The sequence below is a fragment of the Lissotriton helveticus genome, chromosome 1_1 (assembly GCF_964261635.1).
Source record: "Lissotriton helveticus chromosome 1_1, aLisHel1.1, whole genome shotgun sequence".
Taxonomy (NCBI): Eukaryota; Metazoa; Chordata; class Amphibia; order Caudata; family Salamandridae; genus Lissotriton; species Lissotriton helveticus.
This window is the reverse complement of record NC_136057.1, coordinates 1,232,631,212-1,232,651,025: the sequence shown is the minus strand read 5'-3', so window position 1 is coordinate 1,232,651,025 and position 19,814 is coordinate 1,232,631,212. Positions and strand designations below refer to the sequence as shown.

General features: G+C 40.6%; 1 protein-coding gene across 2 annotated transcripts in view; it reads left to right on the top strand.

Moving 5' to 3' along the window:
* TBC1D22A (TBC1 domain family member 22A) overlaps positions 1-19,814 on the top strand; it is a 2,393,943-nt gene that overhangs the window by 1,958,930 nt on the left and 415,199 nt on the right. The window contains exon 13 of one of the 2 annotated variants that reach the window (XM_078679673.1): positions 6,562-6,693. The exons of the other annotated variant lie outside the window; for it this stretch is intronic. Within the exon in view, the coding sequence (XP_078535799.1) occupies positions 6,562-6,567 (6 nt within the window). The 3' untranslated portion in view covers positions 6,568-6,693. Of the gene's footprint in view, positions 1-6,561; positions 6,694-19,814 lie in introns of those variants that run through there. 2 annotated transcript variants of the gene reach the window in all.

Genomic DNA, 19,814 nt, shown 5'->3' with positions numbered 1-19,814 from the left:
AACTAGAATATAATCTATATATATAAAAACAAATTTATGTCTGTTTGTCCTTTATGCATTACTACACCATTCATCCGATCGCCATGAAACTTTGGGAAGTTGTTGAGTACACTCCCGCGAGGGTTTCTGGCAAAAGAAAAAAAAATTGTTAAAAGTTGTTGAGAACACTCCCGCGAAGGTTTCTGGCAAAAAAAAAATTGTTAAATATCGGCCCCGTCCCCCAGGGCCCTCATAATCTTTCCAATACTGAACTTTTACAGTTTCCGGTGCAACTCGCTTTTGCAATGACCATTAACAAAGCACAAGGACAATCACTGCAAGTGTGTGGACTAGATTTGGAGAATCCGTGCTTCTCACTGCTACAACTGTATGTGGCCAGCTCAGGCGCCTGTAAACCTTCTGATTTATTCGTGTACGCACCAGATGGAAAAACAAAAAAACGCACTCGAATAAACAAACAGAATTAAAACAACACTTTAAAATGTTTTCCATATTAAAATGAATATGTTTCAATAAAAATTACACAATATAAATTGAATGTTTCCTTAAATTTCCTTTCTTCTGAGATCACAGCTAGTGAAACATAAAGATACAAATACCATTTTCAAATATTTTTATTTGGATTATCTTTAAAGAGACAATTTAAATGGAATACATTGAACCCCAATAGGAATTTGCCCATATGGAGGCCACTTTGGAATACCTAGAGGACTGACACTTCCCACAAGAAATGCCAAAAGTTTGCTAAATTCCTTCTACAGGATTATCTAATTTGGTTAATTAAAGTTAACAAAATCAAATTAATAAATACAATTAAACCTAAGTTAATAAATCAAATTAAAATAATAAATCAAATTGAACTTGCCCAGTAAATCTAATTATTATTGCCCCCTAAAATTGAACTACCACACTAGTAGATGCTAGCAATGCTAAATCCTCTAAAAAATAATCTAGGTCATACTATCATTGTGTTACTTCGGAAAATATATTTATGAATTCATAAAATAGTGTCATTGGAATCTAACAATTAATCTCACATTTCAATATGAATGGCCTGCAGCCAAAAATGTTTAGTACATATTTAATATGATTCAACATTCAGCTCAGATGAAATCAAAAATATCATTCTTCTTGTGGGACACTGTTCCCTCAAACTTCAAACTCCCAGCTACTGTTTTTAAACAAGCGGAACAATTATTCCCCCTACCCCTCCTCCACTGACAAGGTTTAACCCTGCTCTTAGGAATTTATCACAATTTATCACATGTAACAATTACATGAGAATGGAATACCACTTTTGTAATGTTCCTACTTTCAGGTTTCATGACTCCTTTTGGTTTATTGTTTGAGGGAGTACTGACTTTTAATTATGTAATGTGTCCAATTTGACCGAAAGATCTTTGCTTGTTATTAGACTGAATTGTGTTGGCTCTCTTGTCTTTCCTTTTCATATCAACACACATTGTAGAGTCATTCTGCAAGTCAAACACAGCCTGGCTCAGGCTGCATACCTCTCATTTGTATCCCTCATGACTTTAACACCAGAACAATGAGACACACTTGAGGCCTCTGTTACAGGTCCTGAGGTTCAGGCAGTGATCAATTATTTTAAGATACCCAAGTCACTAGGACCAGATAACTCTATGAGGTGGTTTACAATTTTTACTAACTACCTTATCCGATATGTAACTCTTTAACTCATCTGTAGCAGACACGAATGGAATTCTCAATAGTTGAAACTAACTTTCATCCTGAAACCAGGCAGAAATTCTACATGTTGCACTTCGTATATGCCTATTGCTGTGATAACTGTGGGAGCCAAATTGTTTACTAAGATCTTTGCAACATGATTTGAAGAGTAGTTTCGAACCTGATGCACCCTGATTAATCTGAGTTTATTGAATATTGGTACACACACATCAACAACCACTGCATAGAACACCTGGTTGAAAAAGCCAAATCGTAATCGATTGTTTTTGTTTCAATAACACAAGATGAGAAGGTATTCAAAAAGGTGGACTGGCCGTCTCTTGCTAAAATGATTCATACATTTAGATTCCGTCCCACATTTATGTCTTAGGCCATGGAATTTTAAGATGCCAACACTTCCAAAGTTGTGGTTAGCTTCAAAGTTTCACAGCCTTTTTCACTGGAAGGGATACCTGTCAGGGTTGCCACCCTGTCCCTATCCCTATTGCTTTTTACCCTTACCTTTTAGTACTGTGCAGCTCACATTACAGATAAGACAGTTGAATGCATTCACTTTGGTCAGGACAGTCACAAAATCACCCTTTTTCAGTGTTGCTAACTTCACAGTTTTAGTAATCAGAATTTGAAAAGGTGATTCACTTAAGGGTTAGTCTGAAAAAATTGGAGATTGTGAACTTCATCTTACCACAGTAGAGTGTAAGCCCCATGTAATCCAAAATTACTGCTTAATCAATTAAAATACCCAGGAGCCAACATCACTACAGCAGACCTTTATAAATCTAATTACCTGCATATTTACATATACCTCCTCCGAGGCATGCATTTTTCTCATGGGAGAGCAGGATACATGCCTGCAGAATGAATGTGGTCCATGGAGTATTATGTATCTTCCAGCTCCGCCCCAGTTTAGTCTACAGAAACATATTTACAGACTCAAAATGTTGCATGTGGCATTTGTCAGGGCAAGAGAGATGGTGTAGATTGTCCCGTAATGTTCTATGCCAGCCCAAACTTAAAGATGAATTGGCTCTCCAGGACAATATGCTCTCAGATTGGACCTTGGAGATGACTAATGAACTATTGCTGCAAACGGATTGTGTACTAGTAGGCAAAACACTCTCTTGAAACTGATATGGGAACATAGAGAGGATAGACCACCCAATTCCACTCGTTGTATCCTACAAACACAATCATGGTGGTGCAGGAGACACAAACACAATACTTAGACCTGATCATCTTCCCTTCACCATAATCCGTACATATTACAATCCTGCCTTCACACAATGCTTCTGCTTCTTACTTTTGTGAAACAGAAGAATGAAGGCTAATGTGAGGCCCTGTTTCTTGACACACGTAAGCACATTTTAAGCTAATTGACAAATAATACCAAATTGAAGCTCTAGGTCCTGAACCTGACAATGAGAGATGTGACATTAGTGAAAATGGTATGTAGCTGGAGGGCTCTTTCTCCACTTTTATATAATCTCCTATTGTACTGCTACCCCTTTTGACCAACTTCTACAAATGAAGGTTGAAAGATGACCTGGATAAAGAAGTAGCAGTGAGCCATTCGGCACACATTAGCTGTGATATTACACAGAATTCCAGTGTCATGTTGAGATGAGAAGCCCACTACACTGTGGTATCTAACTAATACCTGTGCCAATCAAACTGAAGAAACACTACCCTTCCATTGGTGCTTTCTGTTGGTGGGATAGTAACTTTGTGGAAGATTCTAAGCGCCTATGATGGGATTAACCTACATCAGACCCTACTGGTGCAGATGATTCGTTGGAAACTCCACTCCTTCTGAAGTTGCTCTTGTCCTATTAGACTTCTGATTCCCTCTCCTAAAACATCAATGCAAGGTCGATGGAAGACTCATGTGGAATTAATTGTCTTGGTGCCGCTAAGAAGGCTGTGTATTGAAAGAAGAAAAACTCTCCAACCCTTTACACTGACATCATAGAGTCTGGCTTATGAGGGCAATGGACAGATTGTTAAATACGAACCTCTGACCAAGAAAAAACAAACTTCTACATGGTACGGGATCCGTTGTTGTTGTATTTATTTATGGGTGCCCCAAACCTTTCATGCCTTCCTAGCCTATGGTCCCTTAATCTGCTCATTTGTTAAACATAGAAACAAGGAGGCAACCTCCATAGACACCAGTAGTGAATGGAAAACCTTGTTAGGAAGAGACTTGAATTGAAATGCTAGGGGGCCATAAATTGGGCATTAACAGAACAAGACTATGACTGACTTAATCACAGTGTTACAGAGATAACAATGACCCTTCCAAAGTGTTCAGAGCATGTCTGGATAACAAGATGCACTTTTGAGAAGTGATTACTAGGCTTTGTAGTATAGTTTGCATTATACAGGTTTGGCATGTGAGGTTGATGAATGAGAAGCAGATAGAGATAAATTAGGTGGGGTATTGGGAAGGAGCTACTGGGCTCACTCCCAATACCTATTAATGATAATCCTGCTCTCATCAACCAGTTTCCTTTTCGAGACTGGTCATGGATGGTATTAGTGAGGAAGTGATCCTGACAATACGGATCATTTATGCTGGCAAATAAAAGTAGGTTGAGGTGGAGTTTTTTTTTAAAAGGTCTGAGAGAGCAGGATTATCATTAGCAGGGACAAAGGAATATCTATTGTGTAAAAGTCCCTGCGGGGAATGATTGATCAGCTCAGTCAGACTGAGTAGGAATCACGTGTTTGAAACACTCATAGATCCTGCTAGATGGTCTAATCCTGATACATGGAAAATAGGAAGCTGCGTTAACATAGAGAAATTAAGGTTACCCATTTGTTCCCAATTGAGAAGCAAATGAGGGGAGGTTATCAAGGACAACATAATCACTAGGTGTCATACAATTTTAATATTGGGGAAGTAAAATTTGAAATGTCCTGAAGAAGGAGGTTGTCATTTGTATTGTCCACCGAAACACGTTGACGAAGTATGAAGGACACAATTTGCAATGCACTGGGGGTTATGTATATGTTAAATGAATTTATAGTAACCTATTGACATAATTAGTGGATGTGTCACTTTGTAAATACAAATTGTGCTGACTGTGATGATTTTCCCTTTATGATATATATGTGTTACATTTTTAATCATATTCTTTTTAATATGAAATTTCAACGTGGAGTTTTTTTGTAATGTGTTAGAAAGAAAATAACTGAAACCATGTCTTTTTTTAAATCAGTGGAATATTGTTCTGTGTGATGTTGGTTGATTTGGATGAGGAGAGTGAATATTGAAGCAGTAAGGGTACCTAGAGGAATGTAATACTTTCTGGTTGATCAAACCCTGTCACCTTGGGGGGGAGGGGTCTCTAATTTTTTTATACATCAATAAGGAAGAGGAAGACTGTTTTGAGTGGACAGAAATGCTGCAAGAACTATTGGCCCCAGTCTCAGAGGGGAACTCTGTAATGACTCTTATGTAGGTGTGCCAGACACTGGCAGACCTACATAAGCGGGCCTGTAGTACTTGTCCCAATAGGTGGCTGTTGCTAGGGTTAGCATGTGTTGGGGGCTCCCACGGAGGAGGTGGGGGAAGGGAGGGTGCATGAGTATGTATGGAATATTGGGCACTTGTCATGTCTTGTATACTGAACTGCTGGAGGTTGTTTGTGTATGTGGATTCATCATAAAAGTTTAAATAAAGATGTAAAAAAAAGGCTGGAGGAGGTTCTGGAGGTTTCCACCCGATGTGTTCCTGGCTCCCTGTCCTGGCCCTAGATTGTCTAGCGTCACAGTAGTCTAGTGTCAATCTCTTTGTGAGTGTGCTCAGGCAGAGCCTTTGTGGTGTGCAGGTGTAGAAGGTGACAGCAGAGATTAGCCATCCTGCCAACACCTGTGGCCTTGTATCTCACTGTCAATGAACAATGCACACAGACCAACTGCCAGCCAGTGCTTAATTTGAGCAGGTGCTTTCAGGTGCTCAGCACCTTCACTTCTTTCACAGGGCCGGGGCTACAATTTCTGAACCTGCAGCTGGTGGTCTCAATATTAATTGTTCAATTCAAAATAAAAAGAATAACATACATTGCATGGTGACTGGCTGGTAAATGTTCATAGGCATGCCGGCATACGCCTGTCCAGGCAGACATGATTGTGTATCACCACGTTAGTGATGATGTCATCACAAATCCAAGTAGTCATCAACAAACTATGGCTTGCATTCTATTCCCCTAGTCTGCTGCACCCTACCTCTGCCTGAGCCTAAACCTCCCATTGAATAGTTGTAGTTGGGGGCTTGCTCATGACAGAGTTGCGGCAAGGAAGCTGCAAGAGCGCATTTGGAATTTGGGAATGAGGGCTCTTGAGGAAGAATACATGAAAGTAAGTGTGGACTTTCCACTTGTTGCGTAGCCAGAGTAGCAACTCCGGCAGCCCTGCATTGCTGCTATCCTGAATGTGCTCGATGAGGCTGTGGTCCAACACAACTTGTGTACGACATGGCATCACCAGTAGAATCTGTGCGCTGCACCCCAGCATGGTAATTGCTGTGCGTGAGTGACTACAATAGTCACCACAGTCAAATTTACCAGCATTGGCAGCATTACTACTGGAGACAATGCCTGTGCTGTAGCAGGCAGGATCACAGCAAGCTGAGCAGTGGATGCAGAGGTCGTTGCCATCCCTGTACCTACTAATTACAGGGAGCACTAGCAGTGACATGACCTGCTGTGCTCAAGCAGCCGCCTGTTCCACAAAAAACCCAGTCATACCACACTGATTAATATATGCAAGAAAGCATTTTCATTTGGTGTACATTTTGTTTTTGCACTTGATGTAGATAAGAAAGTAAAACATCTTCTGCTTCTTTAGGAATGACAACAGGAAAACGCAGAGTTTAAAATAGCAGGGACATGGACAGGCTGACGACTGGGGTCACAGACAGCAGCAGTATTAGAGATGAGAGACAGCGAGAGTGAAGAGGAGAAGAAACAACAAGTGAGGAGAGAGATAACATGGAGCAAAGTAGAAGAAAAGGAGGAGAGCAAATCAGATACAAAGAGAAAGCAGCCATGATATTAAGAAGAGAGAAGATGGAATGAAAGGATCTGTGGACAAGACAGAGGAAAAAAAGCAGACAAATGATAAAATGGAGACACACTAATCACTGCTAGGGAGTGATAGTAAAGAGCCAAGATCGAGGGGAGAGAGAGCAGAGCATGGATAAAAGTGAAGAGAAAAAAGGGCAGGGCTAAAATGAATAGCGGGCAAATCAGAAATACCGGGTGTGACACAGGTGATAGAAAACAATTAGAAAGGTGAGAGGATAGACTCTAGAGAGCAAAGACTTAGGGGACAGACAACAGATCAAGGTTAGAAGATAGAGACTGAGGCAGTGAGAGTGTTGAAAGTGGGGTTCACCGGAGGAAGACATGTCCGGTGGCCTCCTTGGCAACATTTTCAGCACCTGCACTTCTTTTTTTTACAAATAAAAAAGCACTGCTGCCAGCCAAACGTAGTCATGTGACGTAGTGTGAAGGCAGCAAACATCCAGTGGTTGTTTACTTATCTAGGCTCAAAAAGTGCATTTTCAGAATTGTGAATTAAAATCCAACATTACCATTAAAGAGGGATTTGTATTACAATTGTTCAGACTCCAAACATGAAATTCCTTCCTGCTCTTACATAAAAGTGTATCACTTATTAGAGGTAATAAGTTAACCCAATGTTATCCTATTAGAGAGGTAGGCATTGCAGTAGTGAAAAACAAATTTAAGATTATATCACTACCGAGACATGTAAAAAGTAGATGTCCTACTTGATAAATACACTGCACCTTATTTTATGGGCTGTTTAGGGCCTACCCTACGGGTCACTTATATGTATTAAAAAGGAAGGCGTGGCTTGGCAAAAGGTAAATTTTTTCAGGCAGAGATGACACTTTAAAAACTTGACACACAGGCTGCAGTTACAGGCCTCAAACATGTTTAAAAGGCCACTTCATTGGGTGGCAAAATAAGGGATGCGGGCCCACTAGTAGCATTTAATTTACAGGCCCTGAGTACATGTAGTACAACGTTACCAGGGATTTACAAGTAAATAAATGTGCCAAATTGGTGTAAGCCTGTTCTTCCATCTTTGGAAGGAGAGAGCAACACACTATAGTACTGGTTAGCAGTGGTAAAATGCACAGAGTCCGAAGGTTAACAAAAATTAGATCAGCAAAAATGGAGAAATAAGGCAAAACTTTTGTGGAAGACTACCCATAGGCTGTCAAGTCTAACTGGCTGTAAGTAAATGTGTGTGCTAAATGCAATCCCCTGGATGTTGCTGTTGTGTTGGTCTAGTAGCTGACTGAGTAAATGTTCAAAAACAGGCATAAGGGAGATGAGCCTTGATTGATGCTGCTAGATACTGCACATACAAGACTCAGCTGACACGAGCCTGATCAACTGGCTGTGATTAACAAGAAAAGAAATTGATCCTAGATACACCAGATCCAGATATTCCCAACAAACTACTACAGTTTTTCCACCAATATAGTGTCATCAACAGTGTCATAGGCCACACAGAGGATGAGGACTGCACGAGCAGTTGACATGTCATTTTCCAGGACTGTTTCATTACATCTAGAGGGTGTAAATCTAGAACGATGGCTACGGGAGGATCATTTTAGAATGTTGTGCTCTTGGAGTTATCATTTCAAAAGCTACATGATTGGTTATTGCCCCTTTTCTTGTTCATTGTGCCCATTTTATGGTCTCTGTACCTTCACTATCCACATTGTCACCCTGCTCCTTCTTTCACACATTGTATATTCTGGAGGAGAAATGCACTACTCCTTTACTTAAAGTTAAATGTAAATATAGGAAAGAAATAAGGACTTTAAATAGCCTGCTGCATTACTTGGGTACCATTAACAGAAGCACAGTGTTGTGCTGCAGACGTAGCTATGTGTTTTTTTATTGTTAATGTTAACTCAGCTTTTTTCCTCTCATTACAATAGAGACCAATATTTTTGTTGGTTCTTGTTAACCATGTTGAAAGAAGGCAGTAGTTCTCTAAATCTTGTAAGTTTTAAATTCTAATAAAGATTATTTTAAAAATAAAATGCCCCTGTCCAGTTTAAACATTTCCCTGTAATGCCACCTTGTGCTATGAATAGGTTTGGATGCCGAGGATCAGCCTCCCATTATGCACAGTGACATTTATATACTCATATTTTCCCATCATACAGCAGGTATACTGAGGCGTGCACCTATCAAAGTTGATAAACTAAAACCAATGTGTACAGTTGTAAGCACCTATGTTCTGCCCGCATGGGCAAAGAACAACTTCCTGTCCCTGGTTTCATCCTCAGAGTGCACTTATTCCTCCGCCACACTTGCAAGCACTTCCTCACACACAGGCAAACACACACATCAATCTATACACATGCACATATAGTAGTTCACGAACAACTCATTTACATTACTCATCCATCTCATTGGCTGGTAATTTATTTCCTCTCTGCTGACCTCATCTCCTTACACCAACGTTGCTCAAAACTGTTCTGACCAGATGAGGTAGGCAGAGGAATTGCCAATCCAGCTATATATAACGTGTCCCACTGTCTGCTGATCATAGTCTGCAGAGACAGGCAGGATTAGCGCTGCCACCCTGGAAGGAAGCAAATAAATTAACATGGCGTTTATGGCTCAGGTGGCAATGGTGGGCATGGGGAGAGACTATTTGCCTTACCTGCAATGACAGCAGTTGATTTTCATGTCGCCACCTTTACGCTCCATCTCTCTGCCTTTTCTAATATGTTTGAGTGTAAGCAAAGATCATAAAGACTGACTCGCTCCTCCCTTCTGTTACCAACCTTTCCTGAAGTCCGATCAGTGATGGTGTTTTTGAATTTGGGTTGTTTTTATTGTTAATTGATGGTTAAATAGATCTGCCAAAAAAGTGCATAAGTGTGGTTTCTGGTGTCCCTGCAGTTTTGGTAAGGAAATTCTTTTATATGACAAAAAGTGTAAAAGTAATGTAGTGTGTATATTGTTCTCTTTAAAGTCACCAACATTTTCAAATAAATGTTTGTTGAAGAAGCCAAGTATTGCTTGCAATGTGTGTTCCACACGGGATCCAAGGTGCTATGTCAAGATCCCTTGCTTGAGTCACTTTATCTCATCTGTGATCGTTTTGCGTTCACTAGAAGCAAGCAGACCCATCAGCGACCTCTCAGTGCGTCACCCAATATGTTGCAGCCTGACTTGGATATAAATCACTGGCTCTTGCAAGATATAGAACCAGAACACTAGAATGGTGCAATTCTGTGGCCTCTCCGTTTCCCCATGATTATGGATTTACCACAGTTGCAAAATAATCCATCAAAAATAATACTTCTAGCTCACACTGGTGGAAAGTTACTAAAGACAAGGCACCATGTATAGTCGAAGAGTAGTAATCCATTTGGAAAGCATGGCTGGGCACTTTTCAGTGGCTTTATTTGCACGTTAAGCTGGTATTGGTGAGGTGAAACCTTTGCCCAGGTAGTTTTATAGTGTGCAAATGAAAACATTCTGAAATAATACTTTCGCATTAGGCGCCACATTACGCCACATAATTTCCCTTTTCTTTGAAATTTTAAGCAGTCGAACCTGATGCATAATTTGATCCTCCCCTTTATTCCCGTGGCCCTGGTTATAGCGCCGTATGAAAAAGAAGCAAAATCTTTGAACTAGTGGCAGTCTTAACTGAAATTTCATTGGCTTGCATCCTTTTGTTGCCATGCAACGCAATAATTTAAATCGGTAAAAAATGAACAATCTGTAAACTTGCAGCAATAAGTATCTTTATAACACTATTAGAATATCTGTAGAAAAAATTGAATCTAGATAAATGACGAACACAGCAGAAATAGATTACAACGTGCCAATATAATTTGAGTGCAGGATGAAAAGTTCATTTAATTCACAAGGGCTATGCTTAACTAGACACAGATCTAGATGATGCGTACCTTTTATTTCATTTTTCATGTCTTGGGGTATGAGGTGTTGTTTTTCATTTCCCTAACTATAATATAATCCTGTTAAGATTCAACAAATATGTGCGCCATTGTTGCTGGCAAGACATATAAAAGATCCCCGCATGAAAACCTGTCATATTTAGTTTAAAAAAAAATGTGTGTGGATATCCACATTTTCGCTTTATGAAATCTCTTCCAAAATATAACAGCTATTTTTCTCTAGCTACTAGGCGATAGAACAATCCATTTTTCCAGCGAGTCTCCTGCAGAAATCAGTTCTAATTTAAAGTTCAAGACTTTGAAAAAATTGCAAGCTAGAGAATATTTAAATCGCAGAAGATTAAGGTAAAGGTTGACTGTTAAGAGTCTTTATATGGTAAGCGGTGAAGTCTCTGCACGCTGACTGCTACAGATCATTGACTTAATTGACCTATATTGAGAAAGTAAGTCTTCTTGTAAAAACCTCAAGTGCTCAGATGTGCTTCAAGCAGGCTCTGTAAGGGCGACTGGGTCATTGAAATCAGTTACCAAAGCATTATTTCTTCGAAATGTACATCTTTATTTGATGTATGGTATAATAGGAGCGCTGCTGCTCAGTCTAGCATAACTTCACTTTTCAGAAAAACAATCATATTCGGTTGGAATAATTGAGATTAGGCTATTTGGGAATGCTGTTGCTTGTGTTTTTTTTTATTACCAGACCCATTAAAGAGAAACATAAAAAGGACGGATTGCAAATATTAGTATAGCCATACTCTCCAACACTTAGTTTGGTATGGATCAAAGTAAATTAACAATTGTTTATAATAACTGCAGTGGTGTAGCTAGACCTTTTGCCGCCCGTGGCTGTCGCTGCGTTTGCTGCCCTGCGACGGACGCAGGTAAGAGCGGGGGAAGACCTGCGCCCCCAAAACGCGTATTGGCCCCCTCTATTGCTGCATAACTGAAGCAGTGCGTAGATGATGAAGCTCTTCAATAATGTTTTTTAACCTGGCAGAGCAGATGTGGGCCAATGGTCAGGGCAGCCGTCATTGGAACTGGTGAACAAGATTCGAGTCCCTGCCTTGGCTCGACCTTCTGTAATTCTGGGAAAAGTACTTTATCAGCCTAAAAACAAAAGTGTCATGTAATCAAGTTAAGTGCTCTAATGCTCTTGTATAAAGTTCACTGCTGGACTTGGCCCTCTCTTAAGGGTCACTCCAAAACTTATGCCTTCACCCCTCCTGTTCCTTGAACCAGTTTTTGTTGGCTTTTAGGTCTCTGTGAACGTTACCGCTGCTAACCTTTGCTAAAGTGCTTGTCTTTCCCTCCTTTAAACATAGTAAAATGGGTTTACACCCAATTGACACATTTCATGTACATGTAAATCCCTAGTAAAGTGGTCCTACATGTACCCAGGGCTTTTACTTTAGGGGCACTCCTTAATATGGATTTACCATTCCTTAATAGCGATTTTTAAGGAATCACTATTAAGGACTCATAATTCCTTATGCATGTAGGAATCGCAAAATAAATTGCGATTCCTACTCATTCCCTAATAGCGAATCGCAAATTGCGATTCGCTATTAGGGAATGCCTTCCAATGCATTCCCATGGGCCTTGAGGCCCATAGGAACGAATGGGACAGCATTCGCAAATTGCGATGTCCATTTAGGTAATCGCAAATTGTGAATGCAATTTCAAGGGTGCCAAAAGGCCACCCTGATGCACCCCCAAAAATCAAAAATAGTATGTGTGCACAAGTGGTGCATACACATGCCCTAAGGGCATGTGTATGCACCACATGGCACTTAAAAAATGTAATTTCTTTGCATTTTTCGAAAGATTCGCAATTTAACATCAACTTGAAGTTGATCTTAACTTGTGATTCCTTAATGCAAAGTCGCATTCTGAGAATGCTTCCTGCATTGCATTTAGGGAATCGCAAAATGCAATTCCCTAACTGCATTCTCAAAATAGGTAATTGCAAAAATTGCGATTACCTATTTTGCGAATGTATTTTGGGCAGATGCATCGGAAATGGCTTTTTACCTGTATTGGGAATGGGCCAGGTGGCGACCGGTAAATAGCTTGATGCTTGTGCCCCTTAAATGCTACTAGTTGATGGGACGGGTATACCCAGACGTGGGTCCCGTGCTCTCCATGCCCCTGGAGTCAAGCTATCCTGGCTGATGAGGGGTTAAACCCCGAAAGCGGTCCCAGGATGTTTGTTTCCAGTCCAGGGAGGACCTGGTCTGGCAGTTTGGGCTGGACTGTACACGTTGGGTGCAGGGTCAAGACTGATTTGCATATGGCTGGGTTTAATCTGGAATGGCATGGGGAGGGAAAAAAACGAAAAAAACAGATGAATTTAGGCCCAGATCTCTGTACTGTGGTAAATGTATGACATTGTTCTGCATTCTATCAATTGATCTTTTTGCACTTGTGTGATGGCAGCACTTACTGTGCCACTCAATTAAGTAGCCCTCAGTAGTCTCAGGCCTGCCATTGCAGCCTGGATGAGCAGTATTAAACTGCAATATCAACCTGGCAAAATAAACATTTTGCTGGGCGTAAACCTTCCTTTTAATACAAAGACATCACTCCTAGGGTATGCCTAAACATCCAATAGGGCAGATTAGGTTGTATTTAAAATATTGATCATGTACCTTTAGGTTTTACATTTCCTGGTAGTGAAAAATCTCAAATTCCTTTTTCACTATTGGAAGGTGTTATAAATAAGGTCTCTAATAGGCAGAGGTATGCATCCTGTCCATGTAGGAACCACCACTCTAGTCTGGGTAAGTCAGATACACAACCTAATTTAACCTGTGCTCACCCTCTGATAGCGTAGCACAGAGCAATCAGGCTTAACTTAAGATGTAAAGTATTTTTGCACACTTTAATCACAGTACTAGAAAAAAACCACCGTGGAAGATCTCCACACAGTGCTTAGAAGTCAACAGCGCTAATGGGATACTCGAGTTCGCAGGTCAGATCTGAAAAGTCAAGCCAACCTCGATGGAGCGTCAGATACAGTTCCAAACACGTCCACTCTGAAGTTTTACCTTCTCAAGTTTAAGCCAAGAGACCCATTTGTAGGGAACGAGTTAGCTGGGAGCACGGTGAGTGTCACTGGTGGTGTTCCGTGGCATGTGAAGAGCAGCTGGGTGTCATAGACAGATGGGCTGGGGACTCGCTGTCGCAAGCTGAGATGCTACTGTGCGAAGAAACAAACTTCTGCCCGTTCACATTGACCCTTTGAGCAAGCAAAGCGGTTCCTGAGCGAACAGGCCTATTTGCTGTCGTGAAGAGCCCATTAGCTTGATTTAAGGAGACTGAAGTGCAGGAAACCCACTTCTGAGGCATAGGACTGGAGGGGGCACCTCAAGCGAGGGTAGGACTCACGAATGGCAGAGTCCAGCAGCACAAGCAGAGTTGCAAGAAATCCTTTCTCACCATGAGACTTCAAAGAACAGGAGGAAAGCCAACATGCAATTGGAGAAGCTTGGGTTCAAGGAAACAGAGAGCAGGCCCAGCTGTCATTCTAACCCTGACGTGTTCAGAGACAGGCAGAGAGACAGAATGGTTAAAGTAAGAAAGTGGCAATTTTATTAAAATAGTAACAGGCAACACTGTCTCAACAGTTAGTACTAAAGAGACAATTAACAAAGTAAAAAATAAATTACAAAAAGGAGGCACGAAAAGGGAAAATCACCAGAGTTGGATATAGCGTTCAGTATTCAATGTTTTGACAAAAAACATTTGTTTCAGACAGTAATATTATATTTAATCAATTGCAGTGTAATCCAGAATATAAATGGACCCAAAGTGCTTGTGGCAAGGTGAACAATGCAAGTGAGACACGAGATGCGGTGAATAAAACAGCGAAACTGTTCGATTAAAATTTGTAAACACCGTGAACATTGAGAGAACAATTTGTTAGTAGCATGTTAGAGAGACAAGGAAGCCCTGATTGCACTGAGTTTTATTAACAGCGTTTTGACCTGTGCTGTTTCAGGGCATCAGGATTACATATACTGATTAACAGTACCTGTATGATTAAGCATTTGCAATGCAATCGGTCTCGCCTTTGGGACCTTATATGTATTTAGCTATGCAGAACATTAGCCTGGGTGATGAAACATCTACTGTTCTTTAGCATGGAGGGAAAGTAAGCACCAAACTGCGCGACACGCCAGGTATGGGAACACATGGAGAGAAATATTGCCTTTCAGCGGGAAATGGTATAGTCCAAAGTTCTGTTTTTAATATAAAAGCAGGGCCATCAGTGGTCATATCACTAAAAATACAAGATTTGAAAAATCTGTTGGCAAGGAGCCCCAATTAGTGTAGCTGAGCAGTGGTGTAGGAAGTGTGCAACAGGCCCTGGTGGAAGCATGAAAATACAACCAAACTTAGTGCAGAGGGCCACTGCTTCCTCTGAACAAGGCACTGCTGCACTGCAGACAGCTACACCCTTGTAGTTGGGACAACAATTTGGAACATTATGACTAATACTCGCTTTATGATTCGCCAAATTGTTAAAATGAAGACAACTAAAAACACTTTAGAAGACAGAGGCCTGCAGCTAGGAGAGTTCCAATCTCTCAATCTGGTGTACGACATGGGTTCAGACCAACAGTCTTACTTGTAGTAATGGGGCGGGGGGAGGCAGTTAGGGCATTTATTGGGGCATCCTAAACCCACGCCCTTCTAATCTCCGAAGCACCATGGGAGCAACTACAGGGGGGTAACATGGCAACCATACAGCTACAGAGACCTGAACTGAAGCACAACTAGTCTCAGAACAGCACAATATTATCTATTGCAGAATAATGCTAACCGCGCTACGCAACCGGCACAACAGCCAGTTTGATAGGGAAGTAGCCATACTGTAGGCACTTCAGCAGTGACCATCTCTGGTAAGCAAGAACTGTCTGTGCTCTGGGGAAAAACACATGGTGCAAACAACTGTCTTCATATGTCTTTTGATTTTGTTACATTTATTTATTGATGTACTTATTGTAAAATAGTGAGAGTAAGGCAAGTGCTTCCTAGCAACTATTACGTGTCCACCTGTTTGGTTGATGTTTCTCTAGGCATGACTTCATCCCAGCACTGCTGCATGATGCAAGGCCGGACATGGGTAGAGTGTAGTTGATCTATAGGGTTATAGCACCAAGATTGTTATCGGACACCTATTTATGTGCAGCTTCTCAGCAAACTGGAGAGGGCAAGTCCTTTTTATCGGAGATTTAGAGACTATAGTATGAAACGTCAACATCATTTATGAATGCTGCATACAGCAAAGAAGATTAACGTAACATAAAAAGAATTCCTGCAAAAATAAAATAGAACTATGGAGAAGGAAGGAGAGGAGGCTGTCTCAGATGCATCTACATGAAGTAGTTAATTAATCATCACCTGCATGCAACGTTGGTTCCATTTCTTTCTTAATGTTAGCCTCTACGAAGAAACCATGCATAACACGTCACAATGTACGTGCCAAACCTGTAACCAGTATTACTTATATGGACTTGTTCGGTTCGATAAAGACACACCAGACTATGAATGACCTTTACAAACGGATATTGCTTGCTGCTACGGGACAGTAAATGTACAAAAACAATCAACACTTTCCCAAAAAAAACAATCAAATATAGGGCTTCATACAGAGTGAGGCAAATGGGGAAAATTTGATAAAAAGTGAGGGTGGGACACCTAATGGCGTGTTTCCACCAGCTGAAACCTTTATAGTGATGGCTTATCTGATGTTGGGCCCTTAGCTGATTAATTTCAAGTTGTCCTCTCTGTTTAGGGAGAATCAATGTAAATTGTTCCTGTTAACAATGGCTCAAGAAAGTCTGGCAGTGTAACAGGTCAAATTAATGCCCTCCCCCCCACCAAATGTTGGGAGAAATATCTCAGCGGGTCAGGGCTATTTCATTTTTGTTTTTTCAATAACTAACTCTCACATTGGGAAATTGTTTTTAAAAAAACAAGCATTTCCAATGCTATAGGTGTCGCATTTGTGAGACTTAGAGCTATTGATATTGTAAATGATAATGTCTTTTATCTATGTGTTTGCCTTTGGGACATTATAAGTGTTTAGCCATGCAGCACAATATCCATAACTCCTACACACACCCAAAGATGTAAACACCTGAGTTTAATTACTACTATTGTAACCATCTGCGCATTTTCCTGACATCAAATTTCGTGCTAAATCATCTCTGATACATTGGCCACGATCAGTGCTTTAAATGGAAAAAAATAAGTGCAGGTACTCACCAAAAGGCGCAGTGGGCGGAGTTCTGGGAGGGGCCAAGGTGGATCAAGGGGCGGGGTTAGCTTTTTGACTTTGCCATGATTGTATGCACAAAATCTGCATGCATTGTTAGAATATCGGATATATCTATCCATTAGTTATCTCACTAATAACTATATATATGGCACTTACTAATAAGTGTTTATTACTAACCATAGAAGCCTTTTTTAGCATCCTTAAAATAAGAAAAGATTGAGGAAAAACAGCAAGGTTTTAAATATATGCCTTCTTGTTTGCAGGCAGGGCCTTGCTGCAGGGTCATAACTCACTAAGCTAGATTACAAGGATGGTAACTTTTGACCTGCAGGTAACACAAGGCTCTATGGAACAAAAACAGCAATCAACTAAGCTATCTACATAAAAAACGAATCTGTAACTTACATGTTGCATGCTGTGCTTTCCAGCAGACACATTGATCCTCCATGCACTTTTATGGTAAGTTAAACCCTTGGTTAGAATGTACACAGATCTTTCTAGCAAGTGCATTAACCTCCAGAGTTATCCACTATATTGTTACTTATGATGCCTTAGCTTTCTGGTTCTCACGAATGGTGAATAAGCACCTGTAAAAAGCTTGGAATTAACCTGGAACTATTTTCATTCTCGCTACTAGTGGGTGTTTCTTTCAAACCTGGAAACCAGAGTTGCTTTCGAAAAGACATACTGTGTATAACTTTAGTGAGCAGCATATTCTCTCTCTCTCTCCCCTTGCTACTGGATGAGAAATGCTGACACGCAGACAGACACTAGCTTTATTGCTGCTGGTGGCTCACCCTTTCAACATTCCATTTTATGTGATTGAAAAGGAGTGGTGGAAGGAGTAAACATGCTACAGACAGGATATCAGAAAGAATGAAGTATCTACTGGACTGATCTGGCTGCACTGTTTGTAATAAAAATACACACCATGATCCCAGGTGTGTTAATTCAGCTAATAATTGATATTATATGCCTCATATACTTACTATACTAAATGCCAAATGCATTCTTGCATTTGTGGATGAAATACATATTAAAAAGAAAAGAACAGGCTTTCAAATCACATTATAAATGGCAAGATGGTCTTTCTGAATCAAAACATGGCCAATGACGTGAAGTCCTGGTTAGAAGATGGGGCGTATTACAAATTAAATATGTTTTCTGTGCTTGTACCACGTAACTTGTACAAAAATTTATGTTTTTCTGCTTTTGGCATTTGATTACAGTGTGCAATAAATTGCAACCAATGAGTGTGCAGAACACGCACATACCTGGCCATGCAACACATTTACCGGCTTCTGATAAAAATGCAGCCATGTACATCCATGTGGCATGTAGGTACAGGTAGTTTAACACTGGCTGCAAACATCCCTGTTTAAAGAGCATTTCACATTTTTCACCGGACTGACATGGTCGATAAAATAAGGATCAGCGAGTTTGGTAACAAGATCCTTTTTATTTACACATGCAAGTATTGTATTGTATTGTAATTGCATTTATGTAGCGCATACTACCCCTGATGAGGCGTCAAATCACTTTTTCAGTGAGTAGCACCCTACTCCGTAACCCATAAAGGATTAGTGTTAAATTAGTATATTGAAATATGAAAATAATTTGAGTGGTAGATATATGTTAGTCAGTTATTTGGATGAGAAGGATAGCGGAGGGATAGACTAGGGAAAAAGGTTTGTATTTATATCGTGCTTGTTACCCCTAATGAGGTATTGAAGCACTTTCTTGGCGAGTAGCACGCTACTCTGGAACCTATAATAGATTTGTTTAGTGAAATATGACTGGACATGTTAGTCTATTGCTTGGATCGCAAAGAATAGTGGAGGGATAGAAGAGGGAAGGATTTAGACTTTTTTTTTTTTAGGTCATAGCAGTAGGAGGAGGCTTGGGATGAGCTAAAGGGGTGTGGAGGGGACGAGTCAGAGGGAAGGGTTTATAAAGGCTTGTGAACCACAACGTCCTTAAAAGTGAGGCTCGGGCACCGCGTTATTTTCACCCTTTGCTTGTGATGAGAGGGGAGAAGCAGCAGCTGTGCCATCAGAAATTGCTGATCAAGGGCCACTGGTCAAATGAAGCCAACAGACTGGCTGCACTGCGACGTGACTCTGGGCTTTTAAAATGTCTAGATGTTGCCATAGGGGCAAAGCTGCTGTAATTACTGCTGCAATCGAGGACCAAATTACAAAACCACGGGGCAACTAAAACAAGTTCTTTTTGATGATACGATTAAAGTGAATATTGGGTCTGTCTGTGGCATCGTCTTTCACATTTTACCTTCAAAAAGGAAATACACACTTTTTTGGGGGGAATGTCACTGTACGCAGGACAGGACCTTTGTGAGGGCCTGATAAAAGAGGGGAAACTGTTCAAGCATTAAAGGGTTTGGCTTTATATTGACGCGCAGAAGAGCCATGTATGTACCCTTCCTAAGCTATCTCCTCGAGTCAAATAGTTTGTTGAAAGGACGCACTCTGCAGAAAACATGCCCAGGTGAACACAGTGCTCCAAATAGCATTCATTCTGCACCCCTCAAATATGCTTTAAACCCACACTATATCGACTATGAGTTCAACTGTCTCCATTTAGTAACCACCCCTCAGGACAACAGAATGAATTTCATTTTTTTGCTTTATCACTGCAAGGACAACACGGGAAAAACGATGCAACATATTCGGGAATCTTTCAAATCTGCCTGCTTCTTGAAATGGCTGCTGTGGAAAAAAACTCGAGATGAATGCCTATTTCAGAATCTTCTATGCTGCTTCCATCAGTGCTCTCACCCCACCCACTCCATTCATGAGGTTGTGAAGAGCG